The sequence below is a fragment of the Aythya ferina genome (genome assembly GCF_964211825.1).
Source record: "Aythya ferina genome assembly, chromosome: 4".
Classification (NCBI taxonomy): domain Eukaryota; kingdom Metazoa; phylum Chordata; class Aves; order Anseriformes; family Anatidae; genus Aythya; species Aythya ferina.
The window spans coordinates 48,397,879-48,422,332 of NC_140300.1; the positions used below are offsets into that span (position 1 = coordinate 48,397,879).

At 33.4% G+C, this 24,454-nt stretch overlaps 1 protein-coding gene across 5 annotated transcripts in view; it reads right to left on the reverse strand.

Moving 5' to 3' along the window:
- FSTL5 (follistatin like 5) overlaps nucleotides 1–24,454 on the reverse strand; it is a 428,524-nt gene that overhangs the window by 20,423 nt on the left and 383,647 nt on the right. For 4 of the 5 annotated variants that reach the window (XM_084517700.1, XM_084517702.1, XM_084517701.1 and 1 more), the window contains 5 exons: nucleotides 20,867–20,893; nucleotides 17,182–17,300; nucleotides 8,994–9,143; nucleotides 4,194–4,301; nucleotides 2,552–2,676 (listed from right to left, as the gene is read on the reverse strand). In XM_084517700.1, the coding sequence (XP_084373826.1) occupies nucleotides 2,552–2,676; nucleotides 4,194–4,301; nucleotides 8,994–9,143; nucleotides 17,182–17,300; nucleotides 20,867–20,893 (529 nt within the window). The remainder of the gene's footprint in view (nucleotides 1–2,551; nucleotides 2,677–4,193; nucleotides 4,302–8,993; nucleotides 9,144–17,181; nucleotides 17,301–20,866; nucleotides 20,894–24,454) is intronic. The other variant, XM_084517699.1, reaches the window with a different exon arrangement.

A 24,454-nucleotide genomic window follows, 5' to 3' on the forward strand; every position in this document is an offset into this window, starting at 1 on the left:
ATGAGTTCTTCACTGTCTTTGGACTGGGCCTATTTTTCCTGGTTCCCCTTCTTGTATGATGTCTTTCATATTTTTCTTTTCCTATTTACATGAAAATTAATGTATTTAAGTATCAGTGCTGTTCTATTGATCCTTTTATAGCAAAAATCTGCATGAATAATTATATTACTATCTGATAGAATATGTATCTTGTAAATAAATGTGCTTGCCTATACTGTATAGAATTATTTTACATTCCATTAAACAAAGCAAGCATTTTTACTAATTCAATACAATTTTTAGTGATGCATTGTGTAACATTTTCAAAATGGTTAAGTCATGCCAATATTTATTGAAATGTTAACTGATTAATTTCCCCCCCATCACCTGACATCAGCAGTCAGGTCTTGGACTTTTAAAGACTTGCACACATGAATGTAACTTTAATTCATTTCATATGCCATCAAATGTGTGTGTGGAACAGGATGTTCAACAGGATGTGGAACAGGTGTGCAACAGGATCCCTTAGAATTGTTCGAGGAGAGAACTGAATCAGTCACTGTAGATCACTAACTGCTGTCTTCTGTCAGTGCAGTCGTTGAAAATGGATAAGGGAGCTATGCAGATAGGAATCACCAGCTGTTAATTCCCTTAAAGATAAAGCTGAACAAAGTTGCCCTCCCTAGGGCAATAATTTAGTAATAAACATCAAAATCAATTAGTCAGAAGGGTAGCACCTCTAATGCTGGTAGTTTATGTAGTGTAGCTTCTAGAGTAGCTTCTGTTCTCTCAAAGAATTCATGCTCCAAATGTAGCAGAATTATTTAATGGTTTTCTATGGCTGAGCTTAGGAACACATTGTGCATTTATCTACTTGTTTAAAGCAACGTGGCAGTAATGGTACTTAGAGTTAATTTCTATTCATACATATTAATTTACACATTCCTTTTAAAGTGCATATGGCTGATTGATAATTTATTTATTAAAAGTTTTGTAGAAAACTAAAATTTTTCTTTTTCTTTTTTTTTGATATAGACTAGATTCTTCACAGGCACATATTGTAGAGTAAATTCTGGAACCAATTGTAAAATCAACCTAAATTTGATGTTTTCACTTTTTTAAAAGACTAAATCTTTTTATGAGACTAAAATCTTTTTGGATGGAGATGCATATTTATATATATGATTTGAGATTTTAGCTAAACATGAGTGATGCCTTCTCATAACTGAAGGAAAGTTAGAATCATCCTAATTAGAGCATTTCTATAGATACTTGAACTTAGAAGGGCACAATAAGCAAGGAAGTTAATTATTTGCTGAGGTCATTTACACTGAAATATATCTGTGTCACTTTGCTAATAACCTAACAGTTCTAAGCATACAAAGTACTAATAACTACTAACATAAGATTCAGATGTACAAATCCTAGAAGGCAGAATTTTTCTACCCTACAGGTAGAAATGTTACAGAAAACACTAAAAGAAAATGAAATTTCACATTCCTACTAATGCATTTGGAGGAAGAAAAATAGAAGTAGATTTTCATTTAAGAGGCGTTGGTGAAATTCGGAAAATATTTCTGCTCTACATCTGTATTAAACTTTGCCCTCTTTTCCTCACACTCTCTTTCCTTGTCCCATGTGTCTCTAAAATCCAACTTGTTACTTCCTTACAGTTTTCCATACTTGGTATATTTCTATCGCAGCCAAAAGTTGTCTATTCCGTGGACACACAAATAATCCTACATTCATTGAGAGAAATAACTAAGGTCCCAAGAACTTACTGTATTTTACAGTATGGATTATAGTGCAAACCATTTTTAACATGTAAGAATTTCATCTACTCAGCACCCATGATATCAGAAAAACTTTATGCATGCATCTAAATAGAGTTTACACAGCTTGCTTGTTTTGCACAACTTTACATTCTAAATAGTTTAATAGTTTACACGTAGCTTGCTTTAAAAACAGATAGCCTGATTAAAAAAAAAAAAAAAAAAAAAAAAAAAAGAACAGAATTAGCAAGAGACTCTAGTTCAGAAAGACTTAAGTTATGTTTTATCATAATTCCTTTTAAAACTCCGTAAGTGGCTTTTCTGGTCTGTTTATCAAGAGAAAAACTTTAATGCAAAATATATATAATACAACGTGGCAAATACTATATATAAAACAGCTGCTCTGGTGTAGAAGAAACTAGGGAGTATCATTTTCAAATTAAGATTTATGCTCCTAATTTAGGGAATTATCTCAATGTTACAGCTATCAATTCCTCAAGAACACCCCAGGTGATATTACATCTCAAATTTAGTATCTAGAGTAATGAAATTTTTGAACGTTTGATGAGAAAAGGAAAAAAAAAAAAAAACAACAACACATTTTAATAAAGGTTTGTTCTGATAAATTCAACAGCCTTTATTCAACAAAACTCACATGAAGTTTGTATATGAAAAAGAGTCTTTCCAAGCTATACTAAAAAGGCATGGTCTCACATTTTCAAGATTATTTTTAATTTGTTTTATTTGGAGAAAATATTATAGTTCATTTGAAAGTTAATTATAACTGAGTTAAAACTTACCTTATATGGGTAATGATGAGGGTTGTAGCAGGAATGAAAAAGTCATCTACTCTGTCAAACTGCTTTCCTACTGGCTGAGTATGGATTGTGTGATGAGAAACACTCCCACTGGCTTGTGTTATCACCTACATAAAGTAACATTATTACAAACTATGGAAATACTCCTTCAAAATTTAATCTAAGTACATTCATACAATATTGCCTCTGTATTCCATCTACTGTGTTAATCTTCAGCTAGAAATGACAACACAAACGACAGTGAATCAGCATTTCAAATTCCAGAGAATTTTACATACCTAACATACCTGATCTTCATATTTCCTTTCTCTCCCCATTTTTTTTCTCTAATGGAGTCCATATTTATTCATATATATTATTAAAGTCTCCAGCAGTTAGTGAAAACTAGTATTTTTATTTACCTATTCTCACACTTGACCCTAGATAGGGATTATGTTTCTTAAGCACTGCAGTCTAAGTGAAAATATAAGATGTTATTAATTGATTCACAGGAAGCTATGCTTATACATACTCCCAAGTCTTGTCAATCATGAGGCAATTCGATATAGCACATATATATTTCAGAAGAGCAAGTGGGTTTCAGTTTATATATTTCTTAAATTGTTGAACCAATTCGCCTTGAATTTTCCTCAAATCCTGAACAGTCTCTGCAGTAAATCTTTATAGACAAGTAAAAGACAATTTTATATTAATAGCCAGTGTGATAATCATTTACATGCTCTTAAGACTGGATTAAAAAGCAAAATAATTGATTATGGATAGTGTAAAGGAAATGGAGAGTGAAGATGATCACTGGCTTTAAAATAGGATATGTGTGACTCAATTATCAGTCATTTTCTTAGGAGGAGTGACAGCAAAACTGTCACAAATTATCTTGCATATTCACAGTTACTAAGAGTCTAGAGGTGCTAAAAAGGTGTTTTTAAATGTTAATCATTTTTTACTATTTAAGCCCTACATTTGAATTTCTCTTACTCCTTATGCATTTAAAAACAAATAAGGTCTCCATTGACTTCTAGAAAAAGGAAAATAAGTTGAAATAATTTTGAAATTATGACACAGACTATCTCCATATTCTCATAGGATTACTTTAAATTAGGAGAAGAAAGTAGTGAAAAAGCAGCAAATGCAATTACAGTTTCTTGAAATGTTTCTTTAGTGGCTGTCCCTAGGCTTGCCACTGCTCAGAGGACATGTGAAAAACAAAAACTGTTATTATACATCTGAAGAAAAAAAAAATGGAACTGTCTTACCTTATTTTACTTACTCTTACATTTTACACTTATTTTAGTGAAATATGAATATGCCTAAAATCAGACGTATCCTCTAATTAGGGGCAAAAACATCATAAGCAGCAAGTTTGCTCTCAAAAGACTGGCAAAACATGCTACTGTTTTTACCTGTATTCCATAGACTTCTATCAAGTTGATATAGTCAGTTCTGAGTAAAGGTATTGAAAAAAAAATATATATATATTAAAGCAAAGTCAGTTATCTTATATCTTACTACCTCTGCTGGGTCATCATAATAATGTTTAAAGGGAAATATACAAATGTCTCAATTACATAAAGATTCAGCCTATCTAGATTTCATAGCATATAATCAGTCTGATCAATATACCCACCTGCAAAGTTGGTGAATTCTTTTCCATGTCTCCCCAGCTCAGAACCCAGACTTGATCATGTGATTTATCATAGTGTAGTTTCACTGGGACAGGATCTGTACTCACTGCCTGCAGCAAAATAAGAGAAGAAATTCTTACCTTCTGTCACATTTTAAAAAGAAAAATAATAAATATGACTGAATTAAAATGATGGCTGGACATACATTTCCTGATGTTTTAGGATCATATTTAAAAATCATGTTGTCAGTTTTTGAAATGGTCCTCTGATTAATTCAAAGTTACTGAATCACTGATTTTTATCCATTATGTGTTCTAATATTTGACATCAAGACTGCATCATATTGAGGCTATTAAGAAGCTGAAAATAAACATTTTAAATCAAGTAAAAATGTACTTACCTTCCTTCCCAACTATCCCTCTCTTCATACATACCAGTTAAAAGCTACACAAATTACTGGAAAATGGCTAAAAAGGGAAATTATTCTCAAACTACATAGTGAATCAACACATGTTCCTGCACAGTCCTGCATAAAACCAACACAATGTTACTGCAGACAACTCTGCTAAAGTGTATACTGTTGAAGTTGGTAAGCCTGTTAACATATAAATGTTTCCCAGATATGATTTCTACTTTTTGTAGATGTGATCAGAACCAAGGTGTTTTCCCTACCACCTTGAGTTTTGCCTCCAGAGACTAAAAACGTTATAGGCTACACTTTCTTTTTTTAGGAGAAAGACTGAATAATCAAAAGGGAGGACAGACTATTTGATTAACAGACATTCTGTACGAGGTAACAGTTGTGGGGATTACTTTTCTATATTCATCGTTAAAGCAGAAAAAATAAGTGGAAAATGTTTTTAAGTCTCACTACTACCGAACAATAAAGCACAGCTTGTTTATCAGTTTGTCAGGGAGTGTACCAGCTGGCTAATTAAGTGAACCTAATTTAAAGTAATGATGTAGATCCTCAAGATAACGCGCTAATGGCTGGCTGAGATTGCTGATGATACTTAACCGTACTCCTGAGGTGTTGGAAGTCACAACTTCATGTAAAAAAAAATCATTTTTTTCTTTTAGAAAATGGAAAACTAAGTCAGGTTGCTGCTCACTAGATGATTTAAAAACAGAAAAGTCCCCCTTGGAAAAGGTCATTCAAGTTTCATAACATTTCCTACTGCAAATAGAAGACAATTAGTCTAAAATAATACTTTGGTGGCTGTTGTATAGTTATTTTGTTCAGACGTACCAAAATTCAAGTTGGATTCCTCAAATTAAAGGGCTGGCTCGTGCATGTTCTGCTCAATGAGCACCAGTTGTATTTTGGATTTGGGCCATGGCACTGCCTGGAGGAGAAGGAATTACCTGTGGAGTCATGCAAGGATAATGCAACTCCCAAGAAAGGACGAGACAGCAAAGAGAAGCTCAGAGTCTTGGAGATGTGCTTTCACAGCTGTTTCTAGCTATTCCAGGCTCAAATGCCACCAGCACAGTGTACTAAATGACAGTCGACTGAAAGATGACTTGAAGTCGTCCTACTTAACTTTATGTTGCTAAGCTGTTCCAAACAATTACAGGTGACAGCACTTGTTTTCAAGAACTTAAAAATGAAAGTAAATATTTTTCTTAACTTTAAAAGCTATGATTTAGATGTACCTGACTAAATCAGAAAACCTATGAATACCTCCTTAAAGATACACCACCCACGTCCCTAGATTGGAAACATATATTGAAATTTAAAATGGCTATTCTAGTATCTTTTTAGAAAAAAAAATCATCCTACAACCTAGTTATTTACATTATCTAGATGTATACATGTACACTTCTATATACATTTTCTTCATTAACTTTTATAGCATAAATTAATGAATATAACGTGCATGATAGTACTTCAAACAAAAGACCATAATAAAGAAAACCACGTCAATATGTTTCCTAAAAAAAGGCTGTTCAAAGGCTATTATTACAGTAATGAAAAAGCGATGCTATTCCATTTTTCAAGACTTTTTTTTTTTTTTTAAGGTGAATTGTATGTTGTTGTTGTTGTTTGGCCCTTGATTAGCATGAAGGCTTGTGTAGTATTTGGTTTAACTTAATATGCCTTTTGAGGAGCACTGAAATAAGGCACAAAGCCTAGACCATTACAGATACTTGAATATTTAATCTAACTCCATATGAGAACTGGAGAATCCCTCTATTCTAATCTTTGTTGCGGAGGGGTATACTTTTAGTTGGTGGCTAATTTATTGAATTTTACTCTATAGTTAACGTGTAAGGTTAAGTATCTCTAGGCATACCATTATAATACAATAAAACAATTAATAAAACAATTACAAATCTCTTTTAAAGCAAATCTGAAATCTGATCAAACTATTCCATAAATACTAAGTTCAAAACAGCTTCCAACTTTTTTTGTTTTTTAACATATCTCAGTAAGCTCTAAAGGCATAATATTGTCTCTCTTGTCATTGAAGTCTAAATGTTAATAAATGCAATTGAATTGAAATATCATTCATCAGTTTGACAAATTAAGATGACAAATTAATGCCAGTTGGAGACCAGGGAAATCATTGCTAGAAATTCCAGTTCTTCAAATAAGAGGATTGCAGTGAGAATTTTTTTTCAATGTCTCTTCCTGAAGAAGTACATCAAATTGGTTGTAAAAAGTCTTATTCTCAGAAAACCAATTCTGATATGCAAAGGGTAAACTTAACTATATAATAACAATAATAATAATAACGATAAAATAAAAAGAAGAAAGGGAACAAAAATATTAATAACTTTTTATGTTTAACTTTTTTTTTTTTAAAGCATTTTATCCATCCCCATCCTCATTTGGAATGGCTAAGGTTTTCAGTGCAGCTATGTCTACTGAGTCAATTGATATACAAGGTAGTAAATATAGATGTTTAAAGAATATAAAGTGATATGGATTAAAATGTTTTTGTCAAGGTAATTTTATTTAAAAATTACAGTTTTACTATTTATTCTTTTAAAATTCTATACTAATATACATTATATATGTATTCTAATATATATATAATCTCTATATTAAAGATTTTCATTCATTTATTGGCCAGAGAAGGCAAAAAAGCTGAAGAAAATCTCTATTTAAGTATTTTTTATTTAAAATAAATTAGAGTTCTAATACAAATCCATGTTATATTTAACTAAAAAAACACACTGGTGATAGATGTGATGATACTATAAGTAACTCTGTAGATGTTATGTATAGTTTGTAATCATTTGTATGATTAAAATTTGAAGCAGAACATTCAATGTGGTATCAAAACCTCTATATCAGAAAACCTCTCATACAGGTTTTCTTTCTTCAAAGAATCAGAGCAGAATTGTTAACAATTTAACTAGCTTCAGAGCTTTTGCCCAGGAAATAATTTTATTTCAGAAAAAGCATAGCCCTGCTTTTAAAGCAAATTTCAAGAAGATTTTGTATGATCTGTAATGTACTCAAATAAAAACCAAACCAACCAACCAAAGCCGAAACAAAACAACAAAAAAAACCACAAGCCCCAAAAGAATGTTGACACTCCTGTGTTGAAAGCCTTTCTTTACCACTGAAAGCCAAATAAAACTTATCTTTCTGTTCAAGTGACACCTGCCTGAAAAACTAAAGACTATACTATGAAATATAATCTAATATAAAGAAAAAAAAAGTGTAGTACGGTAGGAACACTAGGCAGAAACCAAATAAGAAAAATAATTACATTTTGCCTTTTTGATATGCCTTGTAAACATAAATATTTTAAGACTTTAAATAATAATCAGAAAGTAATTTAAAATATGATGGATTTATAGCTATGATTTGCTAAATGCATTCTCATATGCCTTTGACAATTCAACAGAATAAAACCTGGCCTTGTGTCCCCCATTTAACCTCACAGTACATTGACACCACTTATAATGCATTGATGCCAGTGGAAATGGGAGAAAGGAAAAAAAAAAAAATAGGAGAGAGACAGTAAGAGAAAAGCCACAAGTAGATTGGTTATAGTATTTTATTTCTATAATGGCAACCAAACTTCAATTTTTACTCCATCCCAATGAAGCTACTGACCATGTGAATGATATTGTGACTCTCAGGCTCTCTTGAAGCAATTGTACTGCTCCAAACTCTAGTATGTATCTTAGCATTGCCTTTACTACAAGGTCTTTTACAAACCATATGAGTTAATTAATCTCTGTACCATAGCATCATTTTCTCTCTTTTAGCCAATGAATTATTTTGATTAAGCAGAGTATCTCCAATCTATTGGAGTATCTCCAGAGTATCTCAGAGGCTGAGAAACAGACAGTACTACCTACATGGCAGACAGGAATAGAGAAGTTCCAGATCACAGCCTCCGATCTCGGCTAAGCATGGTCTTGTGTCTTCCACAATTACAGAAATTTCTCTATCTGAAAGTTTACTGAGTAACAGCCCTCCACATTCTGTAGCCAACCTAACCCCCTGACCTTTCCTGTCAAAACAGTTAAATTCCATTATGATAAAATACTATTCTATACCTTCAATTTAAAGTGAAAAGTACTTCAATTCAGAAATTTTCCAAAGAACTACATTTCCCCAACTACTTAATATTTGTAAGAGGTATTTTTTCATATTGATTCTGTCCCTGCCAACTGACTATTCACAGGAACAATAATTAAACAAACTGTTGTTAAATGTAAATGAGCTTTTTTCCAGATACTGTTTACTCTCAAACTAATGGCATCTTTTTTTTTCCAAAATATAATGAAAAAAACTTAGACATCAAATTAGACATCAAGTCAAAAATCAGAAATACCTGTACAACTTTCTGAGACTGTACATCAACAATAAGTACTCTGTTGAGTGTGGGCTGAGTCACGTAAATGAACTTGTCTTTTACATTAACAGCAGTTGCCCATACACACCGCTGAACAGGATCTCCATCAGCTTTGGGACAAACTTCATCCTAGATTTCAAAAGAAACTGAGAAAGTGTAAGAATCAGAACAGCTAATGCAATAGATAAAGGCAAATTAGAAAAATATCAATATTTTTTCTTCCCCCTTTTTAACTGTAAAATACAAATCTCAGAAAATTTAGTGAAGGAAAAAGGACAAGTTGACATCAGGACATATATTGAGGCTAGCCAAAATGCATGTTGTAAACAGTGCTACTCACAAGCACTCTAAGTGTAAAACATACTTCAATACATTCAGGCAGCATTAGCATTTCTGTCCTCAAAGGAACGATGTGTGTTTTCTACACATGTCCTGAGAAAGAATCCCATTTGAAACAATAATACATGTAGAAATAAAGTAAGCAAGAAACCTTTTTAAAAATAACAAATAAATAATGCACACAAATTAGATGCACAATATCTCATTGCTGTACTGAACTTGCAACTCCCCCTTCTGCATCATCACAGTAAAACTGCAAAGAAATGCTGTTATAGACAGGGCTTACATCTGAGGACACAGCAGTAAGGCAGGTACAAGATGCAGAAATATAAAATTGGAAAGATGACTGTGTAGCTGGAGGCCAAGAGAAGAGGAGGAGATGTGGTGCATGTTGCCACGGGACAAAGCAACAATTTGTTTTGACAAGCAAAGAGGCATTTGCTTTTCTGGTCATGTGGAGTACTGATCCACTGCATCAGAAGTATGCTCATGCTGTAAGACATTCCAGAGACCTATCACGCTAGTCTTAAACGCCATATAAATCAATTGCTTCAAATTATCATTCCTTACCCCTCTGTCCTTCCATCCCTACAAAAGGATTAAATTAAAACAAAAACAAAATTCCTGTTGACTTCAGTGAAATCATACTCCATATTCCATAATTACTAACTCTCCTAGTTTATGTTCACTATTTATATTTTGCAAATGTATTACTGTTCATCATATATATAGGTATTTATATCTCTGTTTCTATTTATTCTAAGTAAAGTTTTGTTTTTATCAAAATTAAAAAAAAATATTTGGACAAATACAATACCGTATGTAGAAATTCTCTTAATGAAATAGTATGATTTATTCCTATAACAGATATCAACTTTACGTAAAAACAAAAAGCTGAAAAATATTCTGCATGGAGAGGTACAACATGTGTCAAGGGTTTATTTTGTTGTTTTCCTGACCTATTCCTCTTTTCCCTCTTTATTTTTCTTCTCATTGCAAGTGACAATTTCAACAAAATAAAATTATTATTTTTTTTAGCATTTATTCCTCCTAATTTAAAATGCTCTGTGTCACGCATCATAACTGGTCACTGTGAAAATAATTATGTCAGCAGGTGATGACTTCAGTGTAGAATGAACAGAAAGAATTGAAGAGATCTTTAAAAATAATTCTGTTTTTAAGCCTTAGACTCCTTTTAAATGAAGGGGAAAAATAATGTGACAGAACAATACATCATAGAATCACAGACCATCCTGAGTTGGAAGGGACCCACAAGGATCATAGAATTGTTTGGGTTGGAAGGGACCTTAAAGATCATCTCATTCCAACCCCATTGCCTAGGGCGGTGACACTTTCCACTGGATCATGCTGCTCAAAGACCCATTCAACCTGGCTTTAAACACTTCTGGGGATGAGGCATATACAACTTCTCTGGATCATGGAGTCCAGCTCCTGGTTCCACACAGAACCACCAAAAAAACAGACTATGTGTCTGAGAGTATTTTCCAAACACTTCTTGAACTTCAACAGGCTTGCTGCTGTGACCATTTCCCTGGGGAGCCTGTCCCAGTCCCCAGCCACCCTCTTAGTGAAGAACCTTTTCCTCACACCCAGCATGACCTTCCCCTGTCCTGGCTCCACACCATTCCCTCAGGTCCTGTCACTGTCCCCAAAGAGCAGAGCTCAGTGCCTGCCCCTCTGCTACCCTCGTGAGGGAGCTGCAGGCCACCATGAGGCCTCGCCTCAGCCTGCTCTGCTCTGGGCTGAACAAACCAATGGACTTCAGCTGCTCTTCAGACATTCTCCCTCCCATCTAGAAACTGGTCTTCTCAGCCCTCCTTTGGATGCTCTCAGACAGCTTCACGTCCTTCTTATACTGTGGTGCTCAAAACTGCATAGAGTGCTCGAGGTGAAGCTGCACCAGTGCAGAGAAGAGAGGGACAATCACTTCACTCGACTGGCTAGCAATGCTGTGCTTGATGCATCCCAGGGTACGGCTGGCCCTTTTGGCTGCCAGGGCACACTGCTGACTCATATTCAATGTGCCATCAACCAAAACCTCAGATCCCTTTCTATGGGGCTCCTCTCCATCTCATCCCCAAGTCTGCACATGTATATCCACAATTGTCCCTTTCCAGATGCAGAATCCATCAGAGCCTGGTATAACCACACTTACTATAACCCTTTGAGCTCGACCCATCTGCCAAGTGTTCACCCATTGTACTATATATTTGTCTAGCTGTATGGTGGACATTTTGTCCAGAAAGATACTGTGAGAAATGTTATTGAAAGCTTTGCTAAAATCCAAAACGATTACATCAGCTGGCTTCCTTTGGTCAACTAGGTGGACATTTCCCTTGTGAAAAGGGACTTTTCCCTATAGTGGCTGTGACCAATGACTGCATATCCAGTACTAATCAATGTTTTCAAGAAGTAGATGATGCATTTCAATGCCAACTTTTCTGTTTCATCAACATTCTTTGCCTGCTGTGACTCTGTACATTTGAGAAAATACACTCAATCTTTATATGTCAAATAAGAAATAAATCAATTTTGAGCTCTAACGGAAGGCGTTTCTTTACAGAAGATCAATAGCCCCTGTTTGTTCCTATGTGGTTCTAAAACCTCAACAAAGCGAAGGTCTTTCAGAAATCACATTGATAAGGAAAAGTTACTAAACTCAGGTTCCATGGGATGGCACATAATCAGGACCTTCAGCAGAACTTAGACATATAAAGAGTAAGATATATCTTGCACTGCTAAAAAAGCCATGCACTCTCTAGAGAGGTTTAAAATCTGTTTTTAAAGAACAATAAGCATAGTGACAAAGAAAACTTTTTTTCTTAAACTTGGCTAAAAGCTTTTCATTATATAAAGTGAAGTGTCAACATAAACAAGTGTGTTTCTAATATTATGTGCAATCATCAGATCTACTGTCATTCACCCTCTGTGCAACTGTCACTTCAACTGGAAGATTGTTCACTGATCTCAAATTGTGCTTTATATTTATTCTAAATACGCCTTGTCTTAGTTCCATGCTTTATCTAAACAGATAACTACTTTTAGATTGTTCCTTTTGTGTCCTCACAAACATTCCTGTTGTGTCCTCAGCAAACAATTACTTCAAATAATGTATCCTTAAATGCTTATATCTTTAAATGTTTATCCTGTGTCCTCTCCAGTCATCTCTCTTAGAAACTCACCTTAGTTTTCTTCATTTTTTGATGCTGTTGTTCTACAAAGGCACATTCAACATACCATGTAAAAATAGCACCAACTCCCACTGAAGGAATTCAGGTTCCTCGCACATGGCATCATATAGATTAGTGTAAATGATTAATCATACCTCCCACTGTGGAGGTATACCAGGACAGAGCTATTTTCCTGAATCTGAGTTTAAAACACTGATTGAAATGTATTTCCAAATATTCTCTCAATGTAAAAGTTTACATACCTAAATAACATATATGTATATATGTATGTAGATGTATGCATACACATATTTTATTTAAATTAGAAACTACAGGGCATGATTCTTAACACATAGATAATTCATAAAACTCAATCCTTCTTTTCCACTTCAGTACAGCAAGAAGAAAGCACCATACTGTCTTAGATCAAAAGTAAAAAATAGAGAAAGATAAATTTACACATACAAATTCAATTTACTCATTTTAGAATATTGCTTTTATTATAAATTCCTATAACACAATGGCAACTCTCACTCTGCTCCAAAATTAAAAAAAAAAAAAAAAAAAAGTGTTTCTCTGAAGCAACAGTAAAAAATATGCACCCAAATTCTCATATCCAAAATAGACTTTTTCCTCAGCAGCAGTGGGTTTATGCAGATGTTTCCCTTCTTATTCACGTTAATCTAGAAGCTCCAGAAATAACTTCAATCAATGGTACCAAAATCTTACTTTTGAAAAGTTAGCAGTTATCTGATTAGACAGTTCAGATTTCTTTGACGTTAGAAGCAATAATTCTAAGTCTCTATATTAATTTCCCCAGAGGTTGGGTAATTGGTTAAAATAATTTCTCCTTGAAATATAAGAATAAAACCACCATTTTCTTCTTCTAATTAAAATATGAGCAATTTACTTTTTCCTAATTCATTCTCTAAAAAAGCTAACATCTGATAGAACATTTACTTATTTCATTGCTTTTTTCCCAGACTTTTAATCAAAAAGTGTCTCACCCTACATCATGTCAGCAAACGGAGGAAAATAAATCCTCACAGATTTTTTTTTAAACTAGACTGGGGCAAAATTCTCAGGAGAAAACACATGTTTACAGATTTCTGTGTGCAAACTCCTTGTTTATAAATCTAGACTTAATGCAAGAGTCCTATGTGTTTTAACAAGAATTTGAGTAAATCTCTTTAAGCAGTATAATGAAAACTCCACCTATGCTTTAATTAGCTAATAGTAAGATAACATTTACAGGAGTGTATCTGTCCAGGTTTGAATTTATACATCACCTATTCCATCTTACAACAGAAAGTTGTAAATGATGAACATACTTGTTATTCAACAGTGAAAATCACTGTGGACCTTTTTCATTTTTTTTCCTCAACAATTATGCATTTACTACACTTCCTGTGTCACAAGAGTGTAAATATGTAAACAAAAGAAATTTCTGTGGACTAATTACTGTGTCTCAAGTTTACATCCAGTGGAAACTTTGCTCTGGCACATAGTAACATTTTGAATATTATTATGAAATTAAGCATTCTGTTCCAACCTTTAGCACATATTCAACTTCAAATATTAGAAGTCTCAGTTTATTCAAACACGTATCTATTTTATTCTGAAATATGGCCATGATGTGTTAGTTCTTGTAATAAAAAGGGAATCAGAATTATGTTGAACCCTGAATGATTTTTCTATCAATCTCAACATTTTTAAATTGCCTTCCCCCACCCTTCCCCAATTATTTTAACTGGAGGGTAAAATAAATACACTGTTGCATAAGAATTAGAATTCAAGGGCTTTGGATAATATTAATTTGCAGAATATAAATAGAGGTTCCATATTAGTATGTAATATGCCCCAAACACTTCAGAATGAGAATACATTTAACTGCTGAGAAGCTGTACTTGGAGCATGGATAAGGATCTATTTGACAACAGTTTAAACAGAATTGTCAATATTAGCCCAATAAAAGTCACCTTTCATTTGGTACTTACTTAGAATATTCCAGTAATTTAAATGATTCTGAGAAGGAGTGGAGGAAGCTCTTTATAACTTCCTGTGAACCAAGATGATCCAGTAAAGCGCTAAATCTTTTCCTTCACTTTAAACACAATAAAAGTCTAATTGATTCCCATGTTAGGCACACACTAAAGTGCTTCACTGTATTGACACTCAGTTGCATAAGAGGCAATTAAATATTTAGATAAGAGTTCTCAAGTATATCGTTATTGAGAAATTGTATTTACCTTAGGAAAATTAGCATAGCTAAATAAGCATGTGTAAATACCGCACCACTCATTCAAAACACAATGCAATGCCATGTAGAAACACCAGAGTTCATTCTTTTACAAAAGCTCAGATAAAGGTAATTCTATTTTGCTGACAAGTAAACAGGAAAGCCAGAAAGGAACATTGCAGTATCATGTGTATTTCACTTCTAGTACCTAAACTGCACTGCAAAATTTAGAAATGTTTCTACACTTTAACAAATATTTGACAGTGATACAGGTCTACTGGAGTTTTACTAATCGTTTGAGCAGCTAATTGAGAAAAATGTAAAGAAATTGAAGAGTTTAAAGCAAGCACGAAATGATTTCCTATAGGTATACATCTATATTAAGAGCTAAGTGACACAGATTCTCTTAGCAATAGCCACCATAGATTTGAAAGGCTATATAAAGCAACTTAAAAATATGCAATATAGCAACATCTCTGATTAGCAGTTATATGACAGTTGAAGAGAATTAATAGCAAACAATTTACAACACCAGCTCTTACCATTAAACAGTCACATACTGAGCTAGGTAAAAATTTGACCATGGGATAGAACTGAGCCATTTTGTTATCATTATTTAGAGAAAATGATTTTTCCAAAGAGGAAGATAAGACATTCTGCAAAGGAGGCAACAGTTATCTAAAGCTCCATGAGTTTTTTGGTTTGGTTTTCAGTTATGTACTATTATATGTATTACTGTTAGTATTAACAGTATATGCAAGAAATTCTTTTAAGTTCACATTTCATCTTTTTCTCTTTTTCTTGCAAGAACAAAGATTTATTAACTTCTATTATAAGTGAAGGAAGAAGTTTTTGGTGTTCAGAAGAATATGTAGAAATATTGTTGAATTTAATGGGCAAAATGACATGCATGCATGAGTACAAAGCTTAATTTCTGGCTATATATTTTATGACAAACCAGAGATACCCGAAGAAGCACAAGTCTACACCTACTTAAAAATGAAAGCTGTCAAGTAGTCTGCTTTCCTGGTTTCTTTTTTAGGGATGGTTGGGGGGGGTTAATTATTATGCTAATTTATGTTTGAAGGCAACAAGAAGGAATTAAGTCTGACTTATCCATCCTGATTATTACCACATTTCAATAAAAATACATTTAAAATCTAGCCTGCACTTTAGACCGATAAAATTTTAACAGACTTCTTAAATAATCAGGTTTTGAATTAAACAGCCATAAAAAAGCTCTTTGGCTTATTTTTGGCTGTGTCAACCTAATTTCACTTAAGCTGCACAAATCAAGGTATGATTAGCTGTTCAAAGCATAATTATTCACACTAAAATAAATCTTGCTGTTGAGTACAGCAGCCTTTGACATCAATAATGTAAATTGAAGAGGCAAATTCCAATGAGACAGTTCTGCTGTTACTTTGTGCTGTTCTGCTGTGCTTTAGGTATTAGGGAAAAAACAAACTGTACAGCTCATGGGTTATTACACATGGGTTCTCATTTCAAGGTCACTCATTCAAATCCAAATAATGAAAAAAAAACAACTATTATTTTTAAAAGCTAATAGATCATATAAAACAAGTCAATGTAGTGACTAGTACCAAGTGTTCCTGTGAGAACATGCATCATGTCAGCTAGCGGTTTGATTAACAGTAAAGGAAAAACAATGACAATAAAAGAACAAATGGAAGTGGAGAATGCACTACTGTTTTTTTGTAGCGATATACATAAAAGCTACTTCATAAATGCACAGGATTTGGTGAAAGCAACTATAAATCCATTGACAATAATGTTACTGAAACTATTCATACGAACTGTAAATTGGAGTCAAAGCATTGATCATCTCTACTAACTTAGTGGAGCTCTAAGGTTGTTTATCAGGATAAGGATTTGCCTCATGACAACTGACAGTTTAATACAGACAAACAAAATACATGATAGAATGATATAAACAAACATCCAGTGGAGAAAAAGAAACTATTAAAATAATTAATTCAGATATTATATTTAATACAGTGTTAATCCTTGAGTAATAGAGATGCAAAAAAAAAAATTGAGTAATAGAGATTAAAAAAAAAAAAAAGGAAAAAATAAAGAGAAGATACAGAGCTGTTAAAAGAAAGGAATGGGAGAAAAGAGAAGGAGAGAAAGAAAAAAGGGAAAGACAAAGAAGGGTAAGAAAAGCAACGGAGATAAATTAAATCTCAAACTAAGACTGAAAGCTTGAATTTGATCAAAGACAAGACAACAAATTTTGAGTACACTATCATAAGTTATACATTAACTGAGAAGGCATATCTGAATTTATCAAGCAGATAACGCTAAAATAGCATTTCTTAATTAAAACTATAATTGAGAAAATACTACATGTAAAAACAAAACAAAACAAACTTGCCTGAAAACCGAGGAGTTTTTCACTAGGCTTAATATGTCTCTGAAATTCACATTCCACTGGTTGTATTACTTTGATTCCATCTTCATAAAAAACATAAAACATGTTCCCAATTCCCAGACCTTAGGGAAAAAAAAACACACACACACACATTGAAAAATACAAAATTAAATAATCACAAGAAAGAAAATCCTCATATTGAAGTAAAACCCTCATCATATTACTCGTATAAGATCAGTTTGTTAATGTGTATTATGCTAATACAACCAATCCTATGGGATCTTCTGTTGTAAAACTAAAACAAAGCTCTTATTCAGAATTTCACAGTTTTCTCCACTGGTAAGACGTTGTCTTTATGAATATAGATCTAGAAATATAATCTATAGTTTGACAGCTGCAGTAATGAAAGTCTTCTAATGAAATAATTTAAATTGAAATAAAATGAATATATATTCTTCATGTATTCTTATTTTTCTATTCCTAAGGGATGGAAGAGTTAAAATAATTTCTGTATCACACTGAAAGAGAAGTTCAAAGCCTTTGTTATAAATCCTTGCTCTATTTGACAGTTCTTTTAGTCCAAAAAGGAAATACTTTCTCTTGAATTTTATTGGAAAGCCAGAGCTAGAGAGAAATTCAGTCCAAATTTGAAATGACACAAGTATTCATAGAACTATTCAATCCTATGGCACTGTTGCTGAATGAGAGGCATGATGTAATGTTTTGTGGAGAAGGTGGGAACCAGATCATGCTTATGAATAAGAACATCCTTCCAAGTTTACCATGCACTACTTAAGACAATTGTTGATTTGCTATGATGAATGACTTTGCAGAATTTTATGAAGAGGAAAATCACCTTACTTATAAAATTATTATAATAAACTCTAACAACTAAACTGTGGGCTACAATGATAAAAAAGTAGATGTCCCCTGTGTACCTAAGCTTCCACTTGACATAAAAACATTTGGCATATGATCACAGAAATAAAACCCAGGAAAAATAAATTTGAGCCTGAAACTCTGCTTATTCTAAATTCCAAAGGAAAACCTATGCTAATAGAAAAGGGAAACATCTTAATGTCAAATAAAATAATGTGAATGTTAGGGGGGAAAAAAGTGTGGGTTTGTGCACATATGTACCTATGTACGTAGGTGTTTATATGTATGTAAATACATACAAATTCACAGTCTAAATAAGGTCATTTAGAAGACTGTAAGATGCACAGGGCTGCAAGGCCATGCCCAAAAACAGCAAGCTCAATTATCTTTGAGAAATCTTCTAGAATCATTCCCACTTCTGGTCAAGTTGTCCTAAAAAGAAGGAAAGAACAGTCTCCATGCAGGGCTTTCCTAACTTTCTATAACATATATCTATTAATAGCATATCAAGGGCATAAGGAATATTTTACAATATGTTCAGACTAGCTAATGGGATACCTGTGTATGCCTTTGCAGGTAAAGCACATACCCTATATAAGATAAGATGCCAAGTTCTTTCTTTAGAAAGTGCCTGACATTGTGTCCTGTAAGAACTGCTGGAACTTGTAGACAAGTCTGAAGTTAAGCTGCCCCTTCTAGTGAACATCACAGATAGCTGAGCAACTGACTTACTGTATCTTGGTGAAAAATAAATATGTATATCTGGTTGGGACGAAACAAGGTCTTCCCTTCTCCCTGGACCCACCGCCCTAAAGTGTATTATAGTTATTATCAGAATAAGTAATACCAGAATGTGAGGAAGTAAATCAGCCAATAGTCTGAAGTGATACAGTCATTTAATAAATTGACTCCTAAAATGTCCCCCTTAGTTGACAATATCCCAAAGCAGGCTTGCTAATTTACAGATAATATTTGTGCACAGCAGCACAACCCAAAGTTTTATGGCTGTATCCAGATAGTAACGTTCACTAAAATGTTCTTCAAAGTCAGTGAAAGAGACTCAGTAAGAAATGCCCTTTCTCCTGAGTCAGAGCAGCCAGTTCACATAAGGAACTTTACCTGTGGATCCAGTGACATAATCCCCATGCTTATGACCCCAAATCTCTTCCTTTGAGCATTCATCTACAAATATCTATATAAATATCTAATCACTTAGGCAAGCCTGTTATTTACAAATACAGGAGCTGTTCCTCTCAGGACATCTCATGTAATTTTGCAAGCCCTCTCTCCTCTCCCTGCCTCCCCCAACATAACATAGTACTGGCAGTTTCTCTGCCAGAAGCAACAACAACAATTTTAAATATATTTGCTGCATTTAGACAAATGTGATTCTATGTTTAAAACCGGCTAACACCTTTTTTGAAAAAAGAAATGATGGTTTGGGTTTGCTCCCGAATGTACAGAGATATATTTATGCTTGTGTATGCATTATGTCATTGTATTACATTCTAAGGTACGTTCAAAATCTTTTCTTACACACTCTTTTCCAGTTTTGTTCAAGATAAAACACAAGGGAACACTTTGATGGACACTTTCCCAATAAGCAGAGAGCCTACCATACATTTGAAAACTTTGAGCTAAGCATCTGTTTGTTTATCAGTTTAACTTTTAACAGTGAAATTGTATGAAACTCTGAACACATCATTTACACTCTGCAAGGCCAACAGAGCAATCAAGTGATTGCTTATACCAGCTGAGAATGATAAAATATGAATATATATATAAATGTACATGTAAAACCAACAGCCTAGTTCATATTTGTAAACATACTGATAAATGCTAAAGTCTAGTATGTAATTAGGCAAATGAAAACAAATTTTTGAATTCTTAAATTAATTTAAAATATTCATTTAAGAAACACATAGAAATATAATTTGCAGCATGAATTCACAGCAAAACCTGAGCCGTGTATAGTATTATCAATACTTCAAAGAAAATACTTGAAACATTTCCTATTCCTGAAATACATAAATTCCTAAATTAAAACTTTAACTTAAGATCCAGATACTTAGAGCAAAGAGATGAGAGCTCACAACAACACTTAATTTCACTTAAATTATGTGATATTTTGATATTTCTCCATGGTGACACTTTTTCTGCAGTATGATTTACGAAAATATTATCTTGTATGTATATGAAAATTAATACCTATTTTCACTAGTAAAATATACTTTCCATGTTTTCTATGCTATTAACATCTGATACTGTCTGTATTTATATTTATTCTTCAATCTATCACAAAACTAATCACAAACCTCCATTCCCTACTCCAACATTCACAAACCCCTCCTGAGTATGTAAAGAAGAAAACGTTTTGTCTTGCTAAGAAGCAGGAAACTCAATTTTAACTAAACTGACAGAGATTATAATTTTCACAAGTAAGAATGATTCAGACAAGATCAACAGCATATAAGCTGATTGGTGGGAAGCTTTATCATGTCAGCAAACAAAGGCCTGCATTTTATGTCTGAGTTTCTTGTTCTGTTCCTTTGAGTAACTGTCTAAAATTTTTGATCAGTTTATTTTCTCCTCCTTCTCCAAATGGAAAAACAGTTCATAAAGGCACCCACATTGAAAGGATTATTTTCCACTACGTTTTTTCTTTAAACCAAATCCGTCAAATATTTCAAGGGAGGAAGATAATTACTGTAACTGTAGACTATGAGAAAATAATGAAACAACCTAGGAACAAAAGATGAGCATTTCATTATAATATAGAAAAATATGAAGAAAACATTTATATTAGTACCTTGCTCTCGCCACAATATATTTGCAACTGCAGCATGTAAGAGAGAAAGAATAGAAAAAATAAATTAACAAGAAAAAAACAGCACAAACAATAGAACAATTTTGAAATAATTAAGACGATTTAACCTCTGATTCATTAAAATATATGTACAGGTAATTCAATGGAAATAGTGAATTAACAATAAGATTAAACAAAGTTTTCCATGTCATGTGATAAAGTTGTGATTTACCAACATAGCTATTGGGGTTAGAGTAAACCCCACCACAACCAAGCTACCCCACCCACCCAAGTTATCTCCATTAGCCTTTAATCAATAGCACATTTCATAAACATATATTTATATGTGTTATTATGTATATCAATATGTATATTAATTAGAGGTGATATAATTTTCATCATTTTCTTTAAGTACAACAGAACTTTGAAGAGATTTATTTCAAAACATAGTTATGAGAGGAACATGAAAAAGAAAAACGCATACAAGATAACTGTTCTGTATTGCTGTAATACAGCTATGCCACTGAAGATGACATGATAATGTGTGACATTATCTTTGGAAGACCACAATGGAAACTATAAGATGGTGTGGCAACTATGAGTGTTTCTTTTTTTTTCTTTGGTTGTTGTTGTTTGTTTGTTTCTGTGAAAAATTAAGATGTATTTGACCACCTTGTATATAACATTTGGATTTTAGACCTTTGAGATCAATGAAAACTAATTATGCCAATTTACTACTCATACTCTTTCTGCCTGGAAAGAATAAAAAGGATTAAAGCATAACTGTGCAAATTTAAAATATTTAGAGTTCAGCACGTCGTAAATTGTTTGAAATGCCACCACTGAAAAAAAGTGTTCTGTAATATAGTAATCTTAAAAGACAGAGAAAAATTTAAAGGAAAAAATAGAGCGCAGAACATGGTAAATAATGGTAAATAATAAATGTTATTTATTATTTAAATAAAAATAATGGTCACATGGTAAATAATGAAATTGTGGTATTTGTTGAAACAGTGTTGCAAAAGCTAAAAACATTAATGAACATTGAAAGAAAAACTTTGGAAGAAGTAATGGAAGAGACATTATTAAAAACAATGTTGGGTGCTCAAGCTTGAGAGTACAAGCAGGAAGAACCATTATTCCTGAAAAGACCCAAACACTATGATTTTGCCAAGCATCTGCTGGGCACTGCTGCAGAGAGGACTGTAGCCTAGATGGGCTTTTTGCCTTGTGCAAGCATTTGTGCAGCATTTCTCTTGTTCTTGTGCTCTGCCAGAAGAGATAGATCATCAAATATATAGAGAGGCCCTTGGAGAAAGCATCAGTCTACTTTCTGACAAGCTCATGATTCAGAGCTTTGGGTAACAGCCATTAGGCTTTTCTTCTTTTTTTTTTTTTTTTTTCTCTCTTCTACTACTTTTTTAATCGTCTGCTGATTTTATTTCATTAATTCTCTCAACAGAGCTACCTCGCTATATTACCTTAGACACAGTGTCACTCAATTATCCCTTAATATAATGAGGGTGGTGATTGCTTTTTAACTTCAGTGCTTTGAAGTGTACAAATGAGAGATCCCTATATAAGTAAAAAGCATCAATGAAGTGATAGAGTGATGGAATAAAAATTTTCACTTTCCCACCACAGAACAGAAGAACATCTTATTCAGATATGCTCAGTCTGTGTTCTATTTATTATCTTGAAAACAGCTTAGTCCTCACCTAATAGTGCTATGGGCATACTATTTTCAAATGTCATCCTTGCCTTTAATATTTCAACCACTACGATCCAATAAATTGCCAAAATCCAAGATTAATGCAGTGTGCCATCTTGTCACTTACCCAGGCTGAGTAGTACACCTTTATATCAGGAGGCAGAATTTCGGTTGAATTGCTAAAATCAAAAAGTAATCAACGTATTTTAAATGTATTTCTCAATCACCTGCTTTTATATTTCCTCTTCTCATTCCAGGCTGTTACTTTCAGAAGAGAACAGCTTTGAATGAAGTCTTGACTACACTGCTAAGTATGCATCCTCTAGATATCCAACTGTGTTGAAACTTCATGGTGACTGAATTGCTAACAAACTAGTATGGATCTCAAATTTATACCCTGTGCTAACAGCACAAAACATTAGTATCCTTCCCACCAACTACATATGGCACCTTCTTTGTGACACCATGCATGCATATGCTTTAATATATATAGAAGCTGACAGCTTCAAGGAGGGAATACTAAGGTGCTAACATTCATTCTCCTTTGCCCAAGTGTTAAATCTGACAGTTTGACATAAGGGAAGAGGAAAGAAACACAGAGGAAAGAGTTGAGAAAGGAATGAGAAAGCTCTACTTGCAAGTTTTACCATTGCTGTATGAACTGAGCACATATTATTCCCTTGATTTAACCCAAGTGTTTATAGAATTAGGGAATCATCACACAATAGTTGAGATTGTAAGGGACACAGAGAGTCCCTCTTATCCAGTGTCAACTACAGCAGATTGATGAAGAAAACATGCAGTTAGGTTTTTAGTATCTCCAAGGATGGCGACACCACAACCTCTCTGGGGTTGTGGAGTCAGTGTGCCAGTATTTCATCACCCTTAATAAATAAACATTTTTTTCTTATGTTTAAATGGAATTCTCTGTCTTTCAGTTTGTGCACAGTGCCTCTTGTCCTTCCAATAGATACCACAGAGAGGAGACTGGTTCCCCAGTAAAGAAGAGACTCCCCCTATCGGGAATTTATACACATGGATAAGATCACCCATGATCTTTCTCTTCTCCAGGAGAAACAATTTCAGTTCTCTCGATCTCTCCCCATGCTTCTCTTGCACTGGGGCACCCAGACATGGACCCAGAACTCTAGATGTGTCCTTTTTCTCTGTATGCCAGCGTTTCTTTTTTTCTCTATATTCAGATGACAGTTATGTTTTGTCTATACAATCTTATATAGTCTTCTTCTGGGGGAAAAAAAAAAAAAAAAAAAGTAAATTAATTTCCCCAAGGAAACCTGGAAGGTTTTCTTTAAAATTAGTTTTCTCTTCACATTTTGAGGAAAGAACCATGTAATTTATTGCACTTGAAGTCCTGTAAATTTAGCCATAAACTACTTTTTATCAGTCTGTTGTTTTTTTTGTTTTTTTTTTCTAGAGGTGACATAGGAAAGAAAATAAAAAGTAATTACAACTATTCAACGGTGTGGAACTACATAGCATCAAATTAAATGATTTAAGATGTTAAGTGCAGAACACATTAATTTGTGTTAACGTAGAATGATATATATGGTTCTGAGCTATATTATAAAAAAGAAACAACAATTAAAGGGGATAAAAAAAGTGCTTAGCCTCACACTTACTCATTTTAAAATTAACAGATCAGCTGGAAGAAAAATGAGATGTTATTTAAGAGTGCAATATAAAATTATAAATGACTACCATCACCTCATTTAATACAGGTCAAGAAACCTCACATAGTTTTTAATCAGTCCTCTAACTTATATTCAAGAAAGATCTCCAGTCTTTAGACAAAGGACTTGGACCAGGTAGATCTGTAGTTGGAAGGTATGTTAAGGAATATATTGTTTAGCATTTGTTTA